This window comes from Manduca sexta, chromosome 19, assembly GCF_014839805.1.
Source record: "Manduca sexta isolate Smith_Timp_Sample1 chromosome 19, JHU_Msex_v1.0, whole genome shotgun sequence".
Lineage (NCBI taxonomy): Eukaryota > Metazoa > Arthropoda > Insecta > Lepidoptera > Sphingidae > Manduca > Manduca sexta.
The window spans coordinates 1,461,176-1,480,296 of record NC_051133.1 but is presented as its reverse complement, the minus strand read 5'-3'; the positions used below and the strand labels follow the sequence as shown (position 1 = coordinate 1,480,296).

At 35.6% G+C, this 19,121-nt stretch overlaps 1 protein-coding gene across 3 annotated transcripts; it reads left to right on the top strand.

The window, feature by feature from the left end:
* Positions 1–17,884, top strand: LOC115441239 (nucleolar protein dao-5). Of its 3 annotated transcripts, none has more exons than XM_030165963.2 (9): positions 1–333; positions 533–1,774; positions 7,022–7,137; positions 8,164–8,330; positions 8,879–9,046; positions 11,021–11,109; positions 11,371–11,550; positions 13,835–13,958; positions 14,424–17,884. In XM_030165963.2, exons 2-9 carry the CDS (start codon positions 563–565, stop codon positions 14,510–14,512), a joined length of 2,145 nt encoding a protein of 714 aa, XP_030021823.2. In that variant the 5' UTR covers positions 1–333; positions 533–562; the 3' UTR covers positions 14,513–17,884. The 3 variants fall into 3 exon arrangements, with proteins under 3 accessions (XP_030021823.2, XP_030021814.2, XP_030021831.2); XM_030165954.2 differs by having other exon boundaries at positions 11,000–11,109; XM_030165971.2 differs by having other exon boundaries at positions 2–333; positions 11,000–11,109; positions 11,371–11,520.
* The last annotated feature ends 1,237 nt before the right edge of the window (positions 17,885–19,121 follow it).

The window sequence follows — 19,121 nt, the reverse complement described above, 5'->3', positions numbered from 1 at the left end:
TCATTGGCCGAAATCGGAAGAGGGTGGCGCATGCGCGTTATGCCGACGCCATCTCTGAAACTACTGTGCCTATTATGTACTTGTTCTAGAGTAAAGTGAATGCTAATTCGTGGTTAAAAGTGCGAATACATCATGGAATTACGTGGTCGCGAGTGAGATCGTGTGATTTTCAGTGTTATCGGAGGACTGAGTGTATTGGCGCGGTGAGGGTCTTCGGCGGGTGTCTTGCGGAAGTTTCTTGACTATAGCAACGCATTATTTTTTGCGGCTATCTCCGCCGCGGGCCGCCACTTTCGGATATTTCATGGGCCTTTGTCATCGCAGCAGACAGTGGTAACTCTCAAATGGTTGATTTTCACCGCGGCACGTAGAAAGCGGGCTCGAGGCGGGCCGAGCGCTGCCCGCGTTCTTACGCGCGCGCTGCACATACCTAACTCTATTATATGAATTATTGTTGTGGGTCAAAGACATCGCGATGCGTTAACCTGCAACGAAAACAGCGTCATAAACGTGCGTTAACTTTGTGTTTCAGCTCGTGTTTGAGGACGCTGACGCGTTCGGAATGAATTCTGCTCTCAAACCGGTGCTACCGCAGCCGGGGGTCCCTCAACCAGGCGGGCAGCCGAGCCCGGCTAAGGGTAACGTGGCCAGCGTCAACCACTCAGTAGGCCATCCTCAGGGAGCGCAGAATTCCCTCCATCACGGTACCAATAACCTGGTAGGACAGAACTTGACACACCACGCGCCGCCGCCGCCGCACGTGCCGGTGCCCCCTCACGCGGTGCCGTCTATGGCGCCAGTGTCTGCCAACATGGCTCAGATGGCACAGAACATGAGTCACCATGGCAACTTGTCTCACGTCACGCAAAACTCCGTCACATCCACAAATACAGCCAGCCCTAGTAAAAGTACCACTGGAGGACCCATCAGCCTTGTCCAAGAGAAGGCAAATGCATCACAACCTCTAGCACTAACCCGCACTCCGGAAAAGAAGGAACCAGACTCCACTGGTCCCGCTAACGGCACTATTGACTCACCAAAGTCAGGTACCAATGTGCCAAGTACTTTGAAACCTCAGAATCCAGAGACCAATAAAGACAAGCAGGATATTGCCAGGACCTCACCAAGTACACCAAAACCGCCTGAAAAGCCGTCCAGCACTACAAACACTCCACAGAAAAGTGAACCGGCCAACCCTGTGAGTCAGACTGATAGTCCAGCTCAGCCTAAGGTGGCCACAGCTAATGAAGCACCTGAGAAGTCTCCATCTAAACCTACCGAGCTTAAGCCATCTCCGGCAGCAGATGTTGCACCAACACAAAGTGACAACAAACCTCCGGAAACTGCCAATGACAGTCAGTTACAAGAAAAGGCACCAACACCTGTGAAACAAGATGCACCTGTGGCAGAAAGTGCTAAAACTGAATCCAAACCAGAAGAAAACAAGGAGGAACCTAAAGTAGAACCACAGGCAACAGAAGAGAGCAAAAAAGAGGAAGTGAAGCAAGACAAGCCAGAGCCAGCTCAGAAAGAAGAGAGTTTGGAGAAATCTCCCAGTGGGGAGGAGAAAGTTGAGGAGAAAAAAGTAGAGCCAAAGCCTGTAAAAGTGGAGCCTAAACCAAAATCTACTTTGAAGTTGGCCACCGTCACTCCGCCCATGCGAAAGAGGAGACAAGCTTCTCCAAGCAAAGCAACTGATGGACTGGGGTCAGCCAAAAAGGCCAATGACGGTGAAGGTACTCCAGACACAAGAACTAAGAGGAATAGAACTAAGGTTAGTATAAAATAATGTTTTATTAATAATACTTAGTATGATTATGGCAAAAAGTTTTTGGAGGGAAAAAAACACTGGGTTGTTTATAGTATGCCATATCCTAGAACTTTATGGCATAAACATGTAAAATTATCTTTTTAATAAAACTTTTGTCTGATACATTGAAGACACCCAAATAAAACAAATCTCCAATGGAGAAAACTGTTTTCATAATATGCTTCAAAATATTGAAAAAAGAAAACATTCTCTTAAATGCATTTATACCTACATTACTATTATTAAAAAAGATAATCAATTGAAGTTGATTATCAACTTAGTTTTGACTAAGCCAAAGTTGTCTGAGATCTATCCTAAAATGAATATAAACATTTCTTACTCTATTGACTCCCAAATAGAATTTTGAACTAATTGACTATTCTCCATAGAAATATGGGCACTGATTACATCAATATCAATATATTGTAAATTATGAGTCATACTGTTGTAAGCATCTTGTAGGAAGAAACATATATCTATAATAGTATTATGCAAGAAAAGAGCGTAAAATCAATTTCCTATAAATGAAATAAATACACAACCTTTTTAAATATTCCTGGCCACTATTAAAACTTCTATATGGTTTCCAAGAATGTGTATAGTCGATTTCGCTTGCCATGAAAAACGCGGCAAAAATTGTAAGGTTATTGATGAAAATGAAAAAAACATTACCAGGATTTAACTACTCACGTAACTTATAATGTTAAGGCGATACCTCAAGGTCCATTTTCATACATTTTGTTTCACCTTTAATCTGGGTAACTAAACAAGTATTGGCAAGTAAAGAATTTAAATTCACGTCTAGTTAGTGATTAGTTCTCGCAGTTAAAAGAAAAACGTAAAAATAATTAATAATCATGGATATTGATTTCTCATGTTTACGCGAATGTTAGACATTGAAATAAAAACTAAAAACTATTTAAACGGATTTTATCGCGGTTTTTTATATTATTATTTTCTCCCGACGTTTCGAAGACTTTGCAGCCTTCATGGTCACGGGGGGGACTGAGGTGTTGTTCATCCGTAAAGTCAAAGTTACAATATCTACCTACATTTTTCAAATATACAACTTTTTAAAATTTTATCTGTTGACGGTCCGATCTACGCAGAATGAGCTCACAGTGTCTTTTACCACCTGTCAAGTGCCATATACCTCTGCAAGAACCGGGTGTATACAAGATAGACTGCAACTGTGGCCTCTCTTATATAGGACAAACAAAAAGAAATATAGGGACCCGCGTAAAAGAACATATAGCTGACGTGAAACACCGACGCTCTACGAAGTCTGCAGTCGCTGAACATTCTGAAGGAGGCTCCAATCATTATTTGCGATTAGACAAGCCACAAATCCTTGCCAAAGAACACCGATTCCTGCCTAGGATGATTCGCGAGGCTATTGAAATTAAAACACACCCACATTTCAATAGGGAAGATGGTTGGAAGCTTGCACAAGCCTGGGATCCTGTTCTACATTTAATTAAATCGGATCCCAAAAGACCGGCTGCTAGACCTCAAGACACTGTGAGCTCATTCTGCGTAGATCGGACCGTCAACAGATAAAATTTTAAAAAGTTGTATATTTGAAAAATGTAGGTAGATATTGTAACTTTGACTTTACGGATGAACAACACCTCAGTCCCCCCGTGACCATGAAGGCTGCAAAGTCTTCGAAACGTCGGGAGAAAATAATAATATAAAAAACCGCGATAAAATCCGTTTAAATAGTTTTTAGTTTTTATTTCAATCATGGATATTTCGGCCTTTAAAATTTCGTCATATTAAATTTTAAATATAAGCAACGCCGCGAGCCAAAGTGTACTCCTATGTTTATTATTAGAATAGCAGTGCTAAATAAAACAACGCAACAAAGTAACAAACGCGTGTTCGCGCGTTCGGAAGAAAGTTCCGTTGAGCAAGTTTTCGCGCCATAATTACAGTTTCCCTTTAGTGCGGCCTGACATTGTTTATTTCTTTAAAACTGTTTATACATATTGGACATTCCGAACAAATATACTTGATAGAATATAGTTATTTCGCTAGGCATTTTAACAGTTAGGTACAGAAATGATGGCATAATGATAGTCTTTAATTTTTTTGTTTCTAGTTTTAAAGCTTTATTTAATCGTATTTATTTAATTATTGGTGTGGAGTTAATTTGTACATATTTACCTAATACAACGACCATCTGTTTATGTTAATTTGTTTATTTAAATATTATTATTATATTGAATTATCCATACATTCGTATGCGCTACATTTGGTGTATTGGTACAAATGTTGGCATTATAAATTATAATATAGTAAAGCAAATTCGACTTTGTGTAATTTATAAACTATTATACTATGTAGTGAAGTTTATTTTACATCAGGCAATAACGCAACTACTCGGCAAGGTGCCGCCATTACGTGTTCAAACAATGAAATAAAAGTAATACTATTCATTAAAAAACACAATAATGTATTCAAGAATCGTAAATGTTTAGGAAATTATGAGTCTTTACGTAAACATACGTCATACAATTATCTATGGTAAGCACAATATATCGTCAGAATCTGACTTGAAACCATCATCTTACGTAAATTATCTGCACAACCGAAACATCTTAATTTCGCGGTTTAATATCCTTACGATAGTTCGGTACAAAGAACAATTAAGTTTTGAATTTAAAACTTTGAAATAACGGTATTTTCTTTAAAGTTATCTATATTTACAATATCTTGTAGATATGGTAATACTTTTAATCTAGATGTATTATTTTCATACATACGCGACGTTAGAAATTCGGTCGCGCCCGATTTTAAAGAAACGAAAACAAATAATGATAGGAGAGTTCGATTCGATTAACAACATGTTCTGATTAGAACTTTTTTGTTATTATTTCAATGCAATATTTGAATGTTGGATAATAAGTGTCATTTTGTTTTCATTCGTATTTTTGTGGGATTTTTTTACTACATACTTTGAATGACGAGACGGGCTTACCGTTCGCCTGTGGTAAGCGATACGACCGCCCATAAACAGAAGAAACACCATCCAATACCTTGAATTACTAAGTATTGTTTGGTATTCCGCTGCAAAACATGAAATGTTAAGTCTTATTATGTCCAGTATTTACACTGGCTACAATGTCAATACTAATAATAGTCTCCCACGCCTAACATTTCTAATCATCATTGAGTTCAAAACAAAAATGTCTGAAATTGGAATCTTCCATTACTATGGGTTATGTTTTTAATAATAGATCAGTGATCAACTCAATAGTAAAATGTGCGTGTTAACTACCTTTGAATTGTTACCTTTGATTAGCCATAATATTTATTTAACTAATTCTTACACATCCTTTATATTCTCTTCCAATGGTTCTACCCGTTGCTGACACAGAAAATTGTTTCTTCCCAAGTCAATTCTGACTGCATTATAAAAATGTCATGTTCATAACAGAAAATTTATTTAAAAAAGCACTAGCATAATACATATTATGAAAATAAACGCATCCATATTATAATAAAATATATACAGCCATTGCTGTTAGCATACAAAATATTAGTCATTAGCAAGCTAAGTCAAGAATGGACATATTTTTCATATGTCCTGATTTATGGAAGTCTTGTCACATATAATCTCATGTTTTAATAGAACCTATTTAAACTATTCTTGAAGACTTATATTTCTGTAATGCATATGAAAGGCTGTGAGACATTTAATTTGAATTCCTTTTTTCTTATCTAGAATAAGAAGCTTAATAATTAAAATAGAAAAGTGGCATTCAAGACACTACATAATATTTTTGTTAGAATAACTACCTAAGTTCCGTGCTATGCACTTTAAAACATTGGAGAGCATTAAAGGCTTATGCTGACCATCAGGCATTGGCTAAGAAGTCTTCATGTTTATAGGACATCAAAATAATATCCATTGGCCGACATGAAAATTTAACTGCGTAATTTGTCTACAATATTGATAAAAGTAATGTATTGGCATGACCTCGTCTAAATGATCTAATACATGCGAAAATCCTGTATTAGAAGGATACTAATGCATTTACGTCTACAGTATGAAGGTCTTGGCATTTATGAAAGTATTGCCATCAGACGACAGATGTCGCTGTATCGAATCTGTGCGTAGTTAATATAAACAAAAAACATCGTCGATTTATTGCGCGATAAACTTGTGACTCAACATGGACAACGCAATCTAATTATATTTTGAGTATATTTTGTCTTTCAGTCGATAAAAATGGGCGTTTTATAATAAAAGAGACACTTTACACCAATTCATATCAATATCACACTTTTTACTAGATTGCCAACAGAGGTGACGTTTTTAATTGTTGGATATTCATGGTATGCTTCAAAGTAGTTGGATATGGTAAAACTGTAAGAAGAATATTTTAAGTAATAAAAAATAGTAATAACAAAAAATAATGCAATACAATTAATAAATATCAAGTAAAACCTTGTAACAATAAAACTATTTTTGTTATGGGAATAAAATATTGCATTAACTAAAATAATATCAAATTGTATCTCCACATGATCTTAACAGCTATATTTGCTGTTGCCTTAGCTTATCTGCTGCAGATTGAAAAGCATTTTAGATATAGATAACTCTTTAACACCATTTATGTAAAAGTTTAAATCATACAAATACTTATTACCTACTAGGTTTTGCTTACGGCTTCGCCCGCGTGATAAACCTTTCCTGCTACAAACGACAACGCCATCTACTTAAAAAATATGTTTAAACATTATTTTATATCACATGGTAGTAAATTATCAAATTATATGCCAAATTTCACCCAAATCTGTTCAGCTGTTTCGAAGTTTACTTCTAACAAACATCCAAACATTGTCGAATTTTCGTATTTATAATACTAAGAATAGGAAGTATGATAGTGTAACTAGGCAGTCGTATCGCTAAGAGCTATATCTTCCAGACAAAACTTATACATTAGATCTGCTATATTATCCTTAACTTATAAAAAAAGACACATCACGCATTTATCTCCGAAGGGGTATACAGGGGTATACCAGGGCATCCTAGACTTATCCAACAAAAAAAAAATCGTTATATCGCTGTTAGTTAACAAGCATTATTTTAGATTTCGACGCAGATTTTGGCCCGTTTTCTAAAATTTGGATTTTATATGTAACTGCATTTTAGTAAGTGAACGACAGAATATATCCATTAATATATCCTATCTATTCCAGGTGCAGTTGTACCAATCGCCGACTCCTGAGCTGGCGATGGCCACCAAACTGTCGGCGTCGGCCGGTCGTTCCACGCCGACCAAACCCAACGACGATAAACTCATCGTGTTCTATAAGTAAGTTACGTGACATGTTTGTCGAATTTCCAGCTTGAAAAACCACATCAAAGATATGGTTGTCAATCATGTTGATTTCTGCTGCCATGTAACAGTAGAAGTAGAGCATATACAGGGACATCTTGACATTGTGCTAATAAATGAACCCACTTACATATCTTCTTGATATCACGTTGAAATTAGTTACTCGAACCATAGGTGTAAAATATAAAAGTGTAAGTTTCGTACAAAACAAATATCAATAAAAAAGTATTTTTAAGTTTACAGGCCCTAATGTCAGTACTCTATGAGAATTTGTCCCAGCGGCAACATCACGCTTTCAGTCAGAAATACACTCACGCGCACTTCATATTCGCGCTAAACTACAAAGTGATAAAAAAATCAAAGAAATAAAACTCAGTTTTATTTCTTTGATTTTCTCATACTATTATTATTTCTAATAATTTCACTGGCTTCAGTAATCTAAAGGGACATTCCATACTGCATTTGCATTATACAAACATACTGCTTGCAATGTGCCCCATGCAACTCATGCTGCATGCAACTTGAGTAAGTAGTTAAAATTTAAACTTTTGAAGACTACCACATGTGACGTCAATATGCATGCAAGTACTTGGACAAAGGAAACTATGTCCATACAAAATTTCATCTAAATCTGTTGATTACTTTTTGAGTTTATCATGTTTAAACAGGCAGACAGTTGCGGCTGGGGTGGAGTTTTTTTATAACTTTGAAAGGGAACAATTCCGAACATCTTTGTTGAGTAACTTTAACTGTTAACGCTTTGCGAGCAGGCACATTAGGCTCTCAAAAAGGATAAATTTTCTCATTTTTTGCAACCTTTTTCTATTATAATATAGTCTTCCTCGGCAAGAGAGCTATCTAACACTAAAATAATTTTTCATTTCGAAACAGTAATTCCCGAGATAAGCGCGTTCAAACAAAAAACTTTTCAGCTTTATATAATATACATTTCTAAGAGCTGCTACTTACCAAACTTGGTAATAACCATGATTCTGCTCTTAGGAACGAGTACCTAGCCGTCCGTAACGCTGAAGGCGGTTTCTACGTATGCCAAGCGATGCAGAATGTGTACCGCACGACGCGCAAGATCAAGATCCGCTGGCTGTCGCAGGACAAGGCCGCGGACCCGTCCGGCGAGACTTACAAACCTGACTTCTACGATGTGACGGGTGAGTGTAAATACAATGCTACTTAATTGCGGGTTGTAAACATAGGGTAGATTTTTGAGAAGGGGCAGTAAAGGTAATTGGACTACTGTAACTTCAAGAAAATATTCTTAGGAGTCTGTCATCATATTTGAATGTACTAAAGTTTGTTTTCACAGTTTATAAATATGAACAGTTAGCACGAATATAGGCACTTTGTTCAAAACTATTTTTAATGCTAATTAATCCGTTTGCTTAAAAGGATTAAAATACCATTAGGGACTATTAGAGGATTTGTGTACTGTAATGTCAGAAATTGTTAAAAACTTTACCCATACTTTTTATAGTAACGCGATTTAAAATCGTTTTTAAACATCAACGCTACGATTAATAGATCAAAATGTATAGAAAACTTTGTTTTGTGTCGACACTTTAATAAGAAAAATTATTAGAAGGTGATTTGCCTGAGTGATATTTATCGTAAACTAGTTGTGCAAACTGCGAAGCCTGTAAGATTGTTGCGAGTCGCATGCCGCCAGTGTAGAGTGAGTGAGGGTTTGTCCCGTGTGCAGACATGGAGTGCGTGCTGACGACGCTGTCGCTGTCGCGCGGCGGCGGCGGCGCGCAGCTGCTCCGCGCGGCCGAGGCGGCGCGCGCCACCTCCATCCTGCAGCGCGCGCTGCGCGCCGAGCGCGGCTCCGAGCAGCACCACCCGCTCACCGAGGAGCACCCCGACGGACGTCAGTACACACGCACACACCACACACACCACACACACCGCACACGCACACACCGCACACGCACACACCACACGCACAACCACTAACAATGACCCATCATTCTAATACTATTCCAAATACTCATTTTATTTTTCACTCTGTTATTTAGATGTCTACTGGTCAATTAACTCGACACAAGTAAATTGTGGATTGCTTTTTTCTGGAATTTTATAAGATGTTAAAAAAATATAGTCAATTCCATTAAGATCTATGTGAATACAGCAATAGTTTCGGGTCCTTTTACCGTGGACTATTGCCTAATATTATACGAGTTCTACCTCGTCAACTGCCACACAGCGAGTATGAATCGTATAACCTCAAAATAAGGTTTACAATCCGATGCTGCTGTAGCGGTGACGGCTAAGAATATGATAAAAAAGTGACGTTAATTCCAATCTCCCTAAGAAGAGAAATATATCAAATGATATATTCTGTTTTATTACCTAACAACATTATGATTTAAACTACGAATCTAATTATCAATACTCAGTATTGAACTGTTATTTCCACACACTTTTCTTTCTCTCATCTTAAATGTAATTATTACAACTTACCACCACAGAATAAGTATTCATACAATATGTTATCGTGTGTTTGCGCAAAAATTGTAGAAGCCATACTTATTACTTCATTTACTTAATTATGTTATATTTCTAAAATTGTTAATAAACATGTCTACGTCTATAAGTTAATATTTATGTAAATCTGGGATAGATGGTCAGATTTTTAGCAAGACAAATTATAAGTGATATAATTAATAATTATAAAATATATTTTTTATTAAACATTATGACCGGGCTACGTTCATGATGCTCCAAGCTAATTCGCTTGTGCCAATCTACAAGATATCATCATTGATATCTCATAAAAAAAAGAAATAATTAAAACAGAATCAGTCCCGTAATTCACATTCAATCAGATCACATTTGGCTATCTCTGCTGGAATCTGGAAGAGATGGCAAAGTAGCCAAAGAGAGCAATAGATTATATTGGATCGATAAATAACTTTTTAGATACTTCTTTCGTTATACAGTCATAAATACTGCATGTTGGCGGCCTTAAAGGACAGGAGTAAAAAATAGGGAAGGGTAGTGAGTGGGCGTAGTGGGGACGTCGCTCCATGTCTTGTACGCGCGGTATTTCCCGCTGACAACGCGTGCGCGTTTTCTCTTCTCGTTTCCTGACTCTTACCTTTTCTAACAAAATCCAAAGGCTATCATAACTTCATAACTTCTTGATTTTATACCAGAATTCAATCAATCTTTCTTTGATATAATCTACATGAAATGTTGGATAAACGTAAAGTACTTAAATGTATCATACACTTTAAATATATTATAATGTTATTATAGCATATTTAAAGTTGCACATTTTACAATTATTATATGCTCAGGCCTTATGGCCATCTCTTCTAAACATGCGCGGAAGATTACCACATTGTTTGTAAGAATCATAATCTTCCACGCCATTTATAATAATAATAATAATAATTTAACTTTATTGCAACAAAAACAACACAGAAATAATAACATTACGAAGTACATAAACAGTAATTGGCATATCTGAGTTTAAGCATTTCAATTATTGTGAGGGGTCCCCAAACTAGGCTATGCCTGTATCTTGGGATACCTATAATTTCTACTATTCATTTGTTTAGTTCATAAACCATGCACTTTGTAACATAATTTGTATAATGTCTTATTACCAAATTGTGTAATGATAACGCATTTAAAAACGAGTAGACATCTCTCTTGGACTTACCTCTAAGTATTTGATGTAATAATTACAACAAAAGGAAAGATTCAAAAACACTTCTATTTACATGTATTTGCCTAACGAAATAACGATAACATATTGTATGAATGACTGTAATACTCAACCGAGTAATAAATAATGGTAATCGTTTTTGTTCAGTGGATCTATCGCTATACACAGACGAATCACAGCTGGAGAAGAAGTCTCGCAAGCGGATTAGCTCGAAGTCTTCGCCGCGGAACAAACAGGACAACTCTGAGGACGCTGCCGTAAGTTTTGCTATTATTTGCATCATTAGGCTAAATCGGTTCACTAAAAAGATTAAAAAATCTAAATATTAGGAAAATAGGCCCGTGGCAGCCTCAAACAAGACTGGAAAAAAGGTTTTTTTGTAACATCTACTGCAAAAAAATAAAATTAATTACTAGATACAATATAATATGATATTTTTCACAGTAAAATTTCTGAAAAGCCATGTATTTTAAGTGGAAGAATCAATTTTATACCAAAAATGTTATTGTTTGTTTCAGAATGATGCGCCAACGCCGAAAAAAGCGCGAACGACGCCAAAGCGTAGTCCGAAAAACGCGCGCAAAACAAAAACTCCGCCCGCACACAGTAAAACAAATAATAAGCGAAAGTCGTCAGGTAGTACGCCCGCTGTGGCGACCACAAGCAAGGTAGGCATAGTACAACGGATATATAGAAATGTACGTATCCGCAACCACCAACCATTACATTCATGTCAGGCGAGTGAGTACGTGTGCGTTACTGCGTCTGTCGCCCTCTCGCTCGCGTCGATGGATGTGCGTGTGAGCGGGAGCGAGACCGCGATATGTCCTTTGAACTCATTCAAACTTATTGTATCAAAATTTCACATTTAATAAATTTTATTTAATGAGATGTCGACCAGCCATGACATGCCGCCATTTTGTGTCAGTGTGACGTATATAGGAACACAAAATGGCGTCCGAGTTCAAGGACAAGGCGCATATTATTTGGTTCATTAAGGTTTCTTAGTTAGAAAAGAATGAATTACAAACAATATTGATGGTTTATCTTATCGGTGCATGCATTACAGTCCACAGATCGTAGTGCAGTTGGCACTATGTGGCACTGTTACAGTGAATAACTGATCTTATTATTTGGGTAAAGGTATATTATTTTTTATTACATCTCATTCATGCATTGGAGCCCATAGATTATCGTATTGCGTCAAATATAATTAGGTGAGGGATGCATGTGAAGGCATGGCGAACATAACTTGCCTGTTAGGGTTTCTAATATCAAAATTGTCCCTAAAATTATACATAATTTTATTTTAAATACCAAATACATATGTCTTCTTAGTGCTAAAATTTACCATAAATATTTTCTAATTTTCATAAAAATTTAACACTCCATTTTTATAGGAATCTATTATGACTCTATTAGAATAGTCTATTAGGTCTTTGTTGTTGGTGATGTAACGAATTAAGAAATCTTAAAAGGAAATATAGGATTGCGTTTGTCACAGCAAGCAATCATTGCTTTACAACGTGCACGCATTGAAGTTTTTATGCGCGGACGCAGTTGTAATGGATCGAGTATTAGTCTGCTCCTGTTTGGGCAGAATAATATCGTAATTCAAGTTATATCAAATTTAACTTTTTAATCATGAATCTAGTAACATACTGTTGAGCTGTTGACTTCCTGAGTCTATCCATAAGTAGCCCAGGATTGGAATTTGTACTCGACATAGACTTGCATTTTGTTACTTCTATTGGGAATTCGACATACCCTGGAAGCACTAGCCTACCTACCCTGTTGGGAATAAAAGTATGAATTTATTTAAAGAATATATCACAAATATTTTTAAACAATATTGTGTTCTAAATTATTTCAATAATTCTCCCAGTATATCTACCTTATCTCTACTCACTAAGGTGACTAGGAGAGAATTATAGCATTATGTCTACTTGTATAATTTTACATAAATAAATATATTCGTTACATCACACTAGGAAACTAACCCGCGTTGTCCATCACTCATCATCACCCATCATCATTGCTTGCTTTGTGTTGATCGTTACTTTCTATTTATTTGCCTTATTTCTTCTTTTATTTGCTAATTATCGAATAAAAGCATGATGTCTGCATGTGCGTGAAGATTAAAATGATACGTATGGATGCGTTGAGGAGTAATTCATAACAATGTTTTTATATAATATGTTTGCTTGAGGTATTCCATGCAGTAATGGAATTTGTCAATGTGTTGTTGTTTAGTACCACTTTTTTTCTTTTATTATTAAAACATTTATTATTCAATGATTTTTTTATATAGGTGTCCAAAAAACCCTTTTTTATACCCTTATAACAGGATCCAGATATAGAGAATTCTCCAGACTTTTAATTTTGACAATCATTAAAAGTTAGTTGGGCTACTTTGGTTAAAATCAACCTTAGAGAATAGCAAGGTGGAAATAACATATATGGAGTTGATTCCAATACCCCAACAGATGCTTCTGGACCGCTGCTTAACACTGTTTTTGGGACACACTGTATAATAGAAAAACAAAAATGAAACCGAAAAGACCTAATGGTTTTGATATATCATATCAGTTTGATTTCTAAAATAAAAAATTCTAAAAATATTTGCTAAATATATGTTTGTAATGTGTTGTATACATGTTATGAATTACTTCTTTAAAAATGTCAGGACAAAATTTATTGACAAAGAAGTTTTAAGTATCGACAATTCGGTCAATAAAAGAAGGAATGGTTTGATTGCTTTGAATGTGAGCTGGCCCTAAGTCATGTAACTTTTATAGCTGTTATTTACTAAATTAAAAATGTACAAATAAATAATTTTACGACAGAATGACCTACTCATTTTTGGGGTTAGTTAAATAAAAGCTAAACTGATATATTTTAATATAAAATATCAGCAACAAGTTACATGGTAGGCCTTAGGTAATCGAACTGTAGTTTTTTGAATGAAATACATTTCCACAGACTGCCACAGCGGTGACGGAAAAGGCCAAATCAAAAACACCGGCCAAAAGAACACCGACCAAACAGAAAGAGAAAGCGGACACGGCCGCCACGCCGGTGCGCAAAGGAAGGAGATCGGTTAGAGGTATGTCTAAAATTCATTTAAATACACTTTCTTATTGAAACAGTCTTTTATCTTGCAGTTTGTTAGTAGTAAAGGGTCCACATAAACAAACGCTATGGTCTTTCCTATATTAGCTTGATAAATACATGGCACAATGAACACATCGGTAGTAACAAAGTAATGAATAATCGTCGTCTTGCCTTTTTAATATTTCAAAAATCCACTACATTATCATATATTTTTTATTATAACACACTAAGATGATAGTGTTTTGTATAAAGCAATATAACTAAGCTGTTTGAACAGTGAAAATTACTAACCCTGTTGGGTTAATACATTTAGCTTTATTTCCATATTTATGAATATGTTTCGGTCTCTCCAAATCATCCAATATCTATGGTACGCAGAACATACAAAAACAAAAAACCTAACATAAGCTGTTATAGTGAGTATTGACGATTTTAAAATTTATTATCTTACCCACAGAGTTGAAATCGTCACCGATAGTGCCAACTCCGTCGACTTCCACCGGAAAAACCACTCGCACGCCGCGAAAACCACCGGCAAAGAAATAATACACCGACGCGCCTTGACGGTGTTGTACAAGTGTTTGGACACCTGTGGCTAACACATTAATCTATAGTAACGTTAGCGGAACGAGACGATTGTGTGCGTAGTGGTAAGCAACCCCTCCATTCTTCCCTAAATCAATAAGGTTGACGATAAATCAACTCTGTGTTCATAGGGTATCACATAGTGAGTGATATTGTCGAGCTTCTTTAAACCAGACTACGATGGTGCAAGGAAGGGTGAAGGATGATTTTTATTTGGTTTTGTTGCTCGACTGGTGGGCAGTACACAAGTTGGCAACTCCAACGAATACGTACCCCTACATGCGGAAACGTGTCGTTTCGATAATTTACCTACGGATATGTACTTTAAGTGTCTTACCTGATATATTAAGTACCGGGTTCGTGCCCGATATGGTCGACATCTGGGTCGATATATCGATTGGCGGGGCTAGAGTTGAACACGGCCTTTCGATAAATGTTGTCTGAGGTTCATATATACAAGCGATTCATATCGTATTCAAGTAGGCTAAGGTTTATTTTCGATTTCATAAAATATTTTTTACATACTTCAGACAATGTGGAGAAGTAACTCCATTTCTCGACGTTTTTTTTTTTGTTGTAAAAAGGCCTATGATGTTCCATGAAAGTGAATGAGAGTAAAATATTGTTTGATCTAAATATAATCAGTGTTATTAAATGGTTAATAGCATGTAAATGCGGACAAATCATATAATTAGAAAAATATTGTGCCTTGAATTTAAAAAGGCAACAACGAAGAAAAATAAAACTACGAGTCGCCGTGTGCTCACTCTAACCCCTTTACAAAATTTTATCGATATTCGATAATGATGTAGAATCGATCTATCGACATTGATATATGAATGATGTAAAAGAATAAATTTATTAGAACACAATGTGGTTAAGTGTGTGAAATGTAGTTTTAAATCTATTTTTATTTGTTATCTCTGTATCGCTGTTGTGGTTTATGAGTACTGAGCTTGGACAGAATTTTATGGTGGACTCATACAAATAAAATATATATTATGTTGTTTTCAACTCTTTTACTTTTTAACAGTTTATTTGTCCTTTACTTGAAATTGGCAACAAATATTGAAGGCGCAATATTTTTAATACAGAGTTCTGTGGTCTGAATGTTAACTTGAATAACTAAGACAGACTTCAACCATGGAAGAGCAATATTTTATTTACCATCTATAAATATTTACTACGTATATGTCAACGAGTATTTATACTTATTTAAAATTGTAAAACGCAATACTTTTATGTCACTGACCATAACTTACTGTGTGCACCCGCTTTATAGTACCCAGAGTTAGTTCTAAAATTGCTCAAAGCAAAGTGCTCATCAACAATGCAGCAATAGCTTAATATCTTGTATCTTTTTAGATTTATATTTATTTCTTTGACAGCGTATTCACACCCGCATAATCGTTTTACTTTGTTTTTAATTTACTAATTTCTGCCTTCTATATGAATGTTGTAAAAAAGTTTATTTTTATGTATGCTTTTTTAAAAAAATAAGTACATGTTATAACTAAACAAGTAGCACAATTTAATTAAACATTTTATTAAGTTTGATGTTAAGATGAATTCATGAATGTTCATTTTTGATGGTGTCTCATACATTTAAATCAAGATAGAATAATTAAAGTTTATATTTAGCGCTTTTTCTTGGTATCCGATTAAGTGTTGCCATGTTCGATGTGTAATTTCTTCTATTTTTTATTTTTCTTGTATACCGTAATGTGAAGCAATAAATGTGTGTTAGGCCGCCTTCATGTTGTCGAATGAAACAGATTTTAATATAGTGCTGGGTATGTGGAGGCGTCCTTGTTAGACAATGAAGATCTATAACATCACAATGTTTTTTCTAATAATGTATTTTGAACGTTTGAAAAGTGAATTAATAGCAAGTTAATATAGTTTTACTAATGTGAACTAACTATTAAAGATAAGTAGAGATCCCTGTAAATATTATACATTAACAAGAAATGTTAACGATTTACCGTGTTCGCTGTTTTAAAGGGTCATGTTACATTTATTCGCTATCGTATATGAACATATACAATTGATTTATGGTATAAAGCTTGTAGAACTCGCCGGTAATGGCGAATATTTAGGCACTGCGCCGATGTGTCCACGGGATGGGATAAAAAATGGCATTTATAATTTGGAACTCATTTATTGTGAGGACTGTTTTCATTGACCGGGTTAACTAAGCCGCGTATGAATGTACACATCCCTTGAAATCAGCAGCACGCGACGACGGGAGGAGGTACTTTTTACCTCTGTAAATTTTAGGCAATAGTTTTAGTTTTTTTTTGTTTTTGTAAGTTTAGGCTAAAAATTCTAAATTTTGCGAAAGTATTCAATTAGGTGTCGCGACGGAAATCTTGTATATCAGTACAAAGAATTTAAAAATTTATCATATAATGTTTTTATCATTGGATGTTTTCGCTTCACATAAAATATATTTTGATATGATCAGTGTTGGTTTAGCGTGTGGGTTTTGTCGCGCGTGGAATATTCAGTCACGTTTTTGTGTAAAATTAAGTCGTTGAGGTTTCAAAAATTTCATCGATATACGTTACTTTCGAGGTCTGGACCAAGCTTTTTAATGTAAAAAAATAATAATCGTGTGATTAATTCACTATATCATGTACAGTCGAATACCAAAATGTTTATATGAATCACTGCCTCCTGTAAAATATATCTTGAGACATCTTATAGATAAATCAAATCTTACCCTTGTTACACACAACTTTATCAATATAGGTCGAGTTTTGTGGGTATTTGTTATAAATTAATTGTTACATTCGAGAAAACAATTAGATTACCAAATGAACTTGTGGCAGCATGCAGCTACTATTGTATTAATCTGCCAAAAAAAACCATTACTACCTTAAAAAAAAGATACAAAAATACCTGCGAAACTCGAGTACTTTTGTACACGATGTTTTATATATTGTCGTTTAGTTTCGTGGTTGTCAACACAATGTCTGATGGTAACGGTATCGTATGTTTTCATTATTTTGTTTTCACGTTCGAGACGCGTGCGTGTGAGACGTATTAGAAAATTTAAGTACCTAATTTCTATCATTATAGGTATTGAATAGGTTAATTTCTAAAGAGATATAAGCTTAGGTTATAAATTATTGTGTGTGTATTTTCTGTTCATAGTGTGAACGCAAGGAGGGTATGTGTCACGTCTTGACACTCTGGTACAATAGTGTATGACATATTTTAAGCGTTTTATACAAAAATTATTGATATCAGTTCAAGAGTACTATTGTAACAGAAAGTCCACAAATTTATATGCAATTCAGAATTAAATATAATAATTTAAGAAAATCATGAGTGTTTTTATTTACACTGTAAAATTTAGTTTGTCTGTGAAATCCTGCTGCGCTTGCTTGAGCACTAAGGACTAGATAGGCAGTGGCTATGTCCTGGGAACACCTAGTACAAGTATCAAGACTAAGCAGCCTCGAATGGGTTTATTTAACTAAGCAAAGGACTCGTGTGCTAAAATCTAAGATGAACAGCTTCTGCCTTATGCGAAAAAAATCTCTGAAAACCCTATATTACGTTAAAAACCATGATAAGTTCATTTGTGACACCTATAAAGCAATTTCAATATAATGCATGGTCGTTAAAATAATAAATTATGTTCCATTTTATTTATTTGCTATCAGTTTTTATTGCAACATATTACGACGAGCATGACGCTTACTTAATGGTAAACGATAAGACTGCCCATGAACAGTTAATAGCACCATACAGAACTTGCATTCCAAATTACTGAGTGGTACTCCACTTCGCTCGCCCTGAGACAAAATTTTAAGTCTCATAATTAACCTATTAAATAACTGTTTACAAACAGCTCAATCCGCTAGTGTATGGAAACTCCTGCTTGGCAGTAGAAATCAAAATTGTGGTGGTACCAATCCAGAGGTTAGGGCACCTCAACACCAGTAACTTTTAGTGCTGAATTTGTCAATAGGTCGAAGCATAAGGGCGGCAGCGGTGCAGGGGACCACGTGGGAGTGGGCAATCGAGTATCCTGCAAAATTGCACTCGCACGCAAATCGTGCAGTAAAGTAGGGAAAGTATAAATTCGGCACTAAATATTACTAAAAGGAGTTGATAAAAAATCAGATACTGAGTTCTGTAAGTATGAAATCATATACTACAAATAAAAAAATATTGTATGAATAAAGGATTTGACTCTTATATTTCATTTGCTTTCAATTTATCTGAGGCAATACCTTTTTCAAGGATGAAATATATCCCTTATTTTGATTCACACACACGAACACGCCTTTCGTCTCTGAAGGAGTAGGCAGAGGCGTCACTGGTCCTATGCCGTATGTAATCCGTACCATAATGTGATAGGGGTTAACCTATCGCCAAATTCCAGACTCGAGACCGATACTGAGTAAAAGAACCCGACATCACTGCCCGACCGGGGATCTAACCCAACACCATCATCAATGCAATTGTACCATAAATTAGGCAAATGATACAGCAGTACATTAATTTGGTGCGCATAATCATTTTAATGAATTAGGAGTTCATAAATAAAATAATA

Coding starts and splice junctions, on each gene's coding strand:
- LOC115441239 (XM_030165954.2), top strand. CDS start 563: ATGAATTCTGCTCTCAAACCGGTGCTACCGCAGCCGGGGGTCCCTCAA. Junction 11,110..11,370: donor ACAACTCTGAGGACGCTGCC/GTAAGTTTTGCT, acceptor TGTTTGTTTCAG/AATGATGCGCCAACGCCGAA. Junction 11,551..13,834: donor TACAACGGATATATAGAAAT/GTACGTATCCGC, acceptor ACATTTCCACAG/ACTGCCACAGCGGTGACGGA.